This window comes from Sinocyclocheilus grahami, unplaced genomic scaffold, assembly GCF_001515645.1.
Source record: "Sinocyclocheilus grahami isolate Dianchi unplaced genomic scaffold, SAMN03320097.WGS_v1.1 scaffold70.1, whole genome shotgun sequence".
NCBI lineage: Eukaryota > Metazoa > Chordata > Actinopteri > Cypriniformes > Cyprinidae > Sinocyclocheilus > Sinocyclocheilus grahami.
Window position 1 is genome coordinate 1,917,920 of NW_015505249.1, and position 5,831 is coordinate 1,923,750.

The 5,831-nt window shown below is 37.5% G+C and overlaps 1 protein-coding gene across 1 annotated transcript in view; it reads right to left on the bottom strand.

Annotated features, from left to right (window-relative positions):
* Positions 1-489: 489 nt before the first annotated feature.
* Positions 490-5,831, bottom strand: part of LOC107585446 (tyrosine-protein kinase Mer-like) — a 35,997-nt gene continuing 30,655 nt past the window's right edge. Inside the window, exons 15-17 of the mRNA XM_016272463.1 lie at positions 4,612-4,771; positions 3,752-3,888; positions 490-1,161 (exon numbers count right to left, since the gene is read on the bottom strand). Of these exons, the coding sequence (XP_016127949.1) occupies positions 711-1,161; positions 3,752-3,888; positions 4,612-4,771 (748 nt within the window). The 3' untranslated portion in view covers positions 490-710. The remainder of the gene's footprint in view (positions 1,162-3,751; positions 3,889-4,611; positions 4,772-5,831) is intronic.

Below are 5,831 nucleotides of genomic sequence, written 5' to 3' on the forward strand. Positions count from 1 at the left end.
AATGGATCCTCTGCAGTGAATGGGTGCCGTCAGAATGAGAGTCCAAACAGCTGATAAAAACATCACAATAATCCACACGTAATGCAAGTAATTCATAAACGGCATGTCTGTAATTAACAGATCCATAAAGATGCTTTTAACTTTAAACCATTGCTTCTGGCTAAAACATGAGTTCATAATCCATAATATTGCTTTCTCCAGTAAAATTGTTGTCTGAATCAGGAGAGAAATGTGCACAGATCAAGCACTGTTATATGATATAATAAATAAATATGCCTTGATGGATTTGTTTCTTACAAACACAGCTTTTGGCTACATAAGACATTAACTGATGGACTGGAGTGGTGTGGATTATTGTGATGTTGTTATCAGCTGTTTGGACTCTCATTCTGACGGCACCCATTCACTGCAGAGCATCCATTGCTGAGCAAGTGATGGAATGCTACATTTCTCCAAATCTGATGAAGAAACAAACTCATCTAGATCTTATATGGCCTGAGGGTGGGTACATTTTCAACAAATTGTCATTTTTGGACGAACTATTCCTTTAACTCAACCAATGGTGCGAGTTTGGCACTGTTCGTCCAACAATGGCAGATGGGTGTTCAAGAAACCTGTGAATAAAATCATTATTTATTCAGCTTTTTGACAAAATATACTTCAGTTGGATACCACAAAAAGTCACATTTCTGCTGCATTTCAACTTCCCATCAGAGCAAATGTGCGGTGTCACTAGATGTTTGCTGCGTCGCCGCCACGTGCCTGACCGTTTCTTCGCTGTCCTGTTCCAAGAGTCTGTGATTCTGTAGTGGCGTATCTACAATGTCGACAGTGCTTCTCTCCTCATGGTCCCCAGAGGAAATGACGGCAACGTACCGGTCGTCCTCTGCATCTGTGCTCTTGTGAACATCCGCCGTCACTACTGAAGTGTCTGTGGTTTGCCGACTACAGGAGGGTGAGGATGTGAGCACAGGGCCCTCCGCCGCCTCGCCGGATAACTCCTCTTCCTCCTCGAGGAAGCTGGTGTTGATGTAGATGATGTCCTTGCTGCTGGAAACCGCGGGAAGCTTCCCTGCCAGATTCTCCAGCCTCTTCCTAACCTGTGTGAAGTCGGGTCGGTCCACTGGATCAGCGCTCCAGCAGCTGAACATGATGCCATAACTGAAGCACAAGAGCACAGGACATGCTATGAGATTCAGATTCAGTACTGTTTAAGTCTGGGCTCTGGCTAGGCCATGCAAGGACATTGCAAAGCAACAAAATGTGATTATTTTAAAGGGGGGTGATTCTGTTCTATACCCACTGTATGCAAATCTGTTATACTGTTATAAAGATCTCACTGATTTATATTACAAGCATCAGAATTTCATCTTACTTTTTAGCGCTATATCATCATCTGCACCAAACTGCATATTTTTGCTCAGTTTGGGCAGTTTTTCCTCCTCAAGTATGAGCTCCATATTCTCAATCTATCATACTATATGAGCCATAAATGCCTGATGTATCAAATATGACACAAAACATTAAAAAAACCATATGCAAACTTTTTTTTGTCTAAATGTTCAATAAAATGCTCCATTTAAAAATATATATTTCTTTCTCATATCAGGCTTTACTTCATACTATATGAGCCATAAATGCCTGATGTATCAAATATGACACAAAACATAAAAAAAACCATATGCAAACTTTTTTTTGTCTAAATGTTCAATAAAATGCTCCATTTAAAAATATATATTTCTTTCTCATATCAGGCTTTACTGGTTTTAAATGATTTCGAAAGAGGTCTCTAGATTTGACCAAAAATACAGTAAAAACAGTGATATTGTGAAATATTATTACATAATAATGGATCCTCTGCAGTGAATGGGTGCCGTCAGAATGAGAGTCCAAACAGCTGATAAAAACATCACAATAATCCACACGTAATGCAAGTAATTCATAAACGGCATGTCTGTAATTAACAGATCCATAAAGATGCTTTTAACTTTAAACCATTGCTTCTGGCTAAAATATGAGTTCATAATCCATAATATTGCTTTCTCCAGTAAAATTGTTGTCTGAATCAGGAGAGAAATGTGCACAGATCAAGCACTGTTATATGATATAATAAATAAATATGCCTTGATGGATTTGTTTCTTACAAACACAGCTTTTGGCTACATAAGACATTAACTGATGGACTGGAGTGGTGTGGATTATTGTGATGTTGTTATCAGCTGTTTGGACTCTCATTCTGACGGCACCCATTCACTGCAGAGCATCCATTGCTGAGCAAGTGATGGAATGCTACATTTCTCCAAATCTGATGAAGAAACAAACTCATCTAGATCTTATATGGCCTGAGGGTGGGTACATTTTCAACAAATTGTCATTTTTGGACGAACTATTCCTTTAACTCAACCAATGGTGCGAGTTTGGCACTGTTCGTCCAACAATGGCAGATGGGTGTTCAAGAAACCTGTCTGAATAAAATCATTATTTATTCAGCTTTTTGACAAAATATACTTCAGTTGGATACCACAAAAAGTCACATTTCTGCTGCATTTCAACTTCCCATCAGAGCAAATGTGCGGTGTCACTAGATGTTTGCTGCGTCGCCGCCACGTGCCTGACCGTTTCTTCGCTGTCCTGTTCCAAGAGTCTGTGATTCTGTAGTGGCGTATCTACAATGTCGACAGTGCTTCTCTCCTCATGGTCCCCAGAGGAAATGACGGCAACGTACCGGTCGTCCTCTGCATCTGTGCTCTTGTGAACATCCGCCGTCACTACTGAAGTGTCTGTGGTTTGCCGACTACAGGAGGGTGAGGATGTGAGCACAGGGCCCTCCGCCGCCTCGCCGGATAACTCCTCTTCCTCCTCGAGGAAGCTGGTGTTGATGTAGATGATGTCCTTGCTGCTGGAAACCGCGGGAAGCTTCCCTGCCAGATTCTCCAGCCTCTTCCTAACCTGTGGGAAGTCGGGTCGGTCAACGGGATCAGCGCTCCAGCAGCTGAACATGATGCCATAACTGAAGCACAAGAGCACAGGACATGCTATGAGATTCAGATTCAGTACTGTTTAAGTCTGGGCTCTGGCTAGGCCATGCAAGGACATTGCAAAGCAACAAAATGTGATTATTTTAAAGGGGGGAGATTCTGTTCTATACCCACTGTATGCAAATCTGTTATACTGTTATAAAGATCTCACTGATTTATATTACAAGCATCAGAATTTCATCTTACTTTTTAGCGCTATATCATCATCTGCACCAAACTGCATATTTTTGCTCAGTTTGGGCAGTTTTTCCTCCTCAAGTATGAGCTCCATATTCTCAATCTATCATACTATATGAGCCATAAATGCCTGATGTATCAAATATGACACAAAACATAAAAAAAACCATATGCAAACTTTTTTTTGTCTAAATGTTCAATAAAATGCTCCATTTAAAAATATATATTTCTTTCTCATATCAGGCTTTACTGGGGTTAAATTTTTTTTTTTTTTAAAGTTCAATTTACCGGAGATGCAAAATTGCATAACATAATAAAACTTATTTTCAGAAAATGTATCTTGAGCTAAAAAAGAAAGTCGTTTCTGGTGGAGCAAATAAATCTATTTTCATAATAGACAACCTTTTCTTGTCTTTAGAATAATGTACTGGTAAAGTGTTCACTATAGTAAATACGGTCTCTTTTGATTTCATATTAACATTTTTGTACAGGATATCTATGCACACTTTCAACACACAGTTTTAAAATGAACTCACAGTTCATCCAGACAGTCATTTGGTTGTTTCAGCCGGTTTCCCTCGAGGAGATAATCGTAAATCTCATGGTTTTGTACGCCAGGGTATGGGGTCATTCCTCGAGTGGTTATTTCCCACATGGTCACTCCAAACGCCCACTAAAAATGACATTAAGAGATAATAAACATCAACAACTGTTGTAGACCTTCTGCAAAACAAGCTGCCAAAAACCCTGACTACAGCTGATAACTAGGAAGTCTGTGCCACATGAACAGGCATTTTCTGTATCAAAGTTGCATTACAGTTCCAAAGTATGAGGTCAGTATCATTTTAACACTTTTATTCAGAGAAGATTCATTCAAATGGTCAAAAGTGGCAGTAAGAATTTTATAATGTTACAAAAGATTTCTATTTCAAATAAATGCTGTTCTTTTGAACTTTCTATTCATCAAAAAATCCTGAAAAAAAAGTATCACAAAGTGGTACACCCATTTTCAACATTGATAATAATAAGAAATGTTTCTTAAGCAGCAAATAAGTATATTAGAATGATTTCTGAAGGATCATGTGACACTGAAGACTGGAGTAATGATGCTGAAAATTCAGCTTTACATCACAGGAATAAATTACATTTTACACTATATTCAAATAGAAAACAGTTATTTGAAATTGAAATAATATTTTAGAATATTACTGTTTTTACTGTATTTATGATCAAATAAATGCAGCCTCGGTGAGCAGAAGAAACTTAAAAATAAATAAATGGTATTTTGAATGGTAATTTGTGTAAAATAGAATGAACTACAAAGTTAACCGAGCAGTTGTAGAGACGAAATTTGATAAAACAGAACAATGAAGATGACTGTGATGACAGTTTTTACCACATCACTTTTCACCGTGAAGACTCTGTCAGCGAGGCTTTCCACAGCGATCCATTTGACAGGCATCTTGGCTATCCGGCCCTGTCTGTAATAGTCACCACTGTAGATTTTCTTTGACAGGCCAAAATCAGCAACACACACGCTCATGTCATCACGTAACCTGGATGAAATAAAATGTAAATTGCTTAAAACAAACACAGAGGTTTCAATGGTTCAAATAAACAGACATAAAATCCCCTCAAGCATTTTGAATGTTTTTCAAAAAAGTCTCTTATGCTCACCAAGGCTGCATTTATTTGATTAAAAACACAGTAAAATCACGAATATTGTGAAATATTATTACGATTTAAAATAACTGTTCACTCTTTGAATCTATTTTAAAATGTAATTTATTCCTGTGATGCAAAGCTGAATTTTCAGCATCATTACTTCAGTCTTCAGCGTCACATGATCCTTCAGAAATCATTCTAATATGCTGATTTGCTGCTTATGAAACATTTACTATTATGTTTATTTGTGGAATCCATGATACATTTTTTTTCCAGGATTCTTTGATGAATAGAAAGTTCAAAAGAGCAGCATTTATTTGAAATAGAAATCCTTTGTAACATTATAATGTCTTTACTGTCACTTCTGATCAATTTAATGCATCCTTGCTGAATTAAAGTATTAATTTCTTTACCAAAAAAAACATCTTAATGACCCAAAACGTTTGAACAGAAGTATAAAATGAAAGACTAAAGACTAAAATTAAATATGTGACCCTGGACCACAAAACCAGTCCTGATCAATTTAATGCATCCTTGCTGAATAAAAGTATTAATTTCTTTACCAAAAAAAAAAAAAAACATCTTAATGACCCAAAACATTTGAACAGAAGTGTGAATAAAATGAAAGACTAAAGACTAAAATGAAATATGTGACCCTGGACCACAAAACCAGTCTTAAAGGGATAGTTCACCCAAAAATGAAAATGTGATGTTTATCTGCTTACCCCCAGGGCATCCAAGATGTAGGTGACTCTGTTTCTTCAGGTGAGCACAAACGAAGATTTTTAACTCAAACCGTTGCAGTCTGTCAGTCTTATAATGGAGGTGAATGGGAATCACAGCTTTGAGAGTAAAAAAAAAATCATACACAAACAAAACCAAATGAAACCCTGCGGCTCGTGACGATACATTGATGTGTAAAGACACGAAACGATCGGTCTGTGCAAGAAA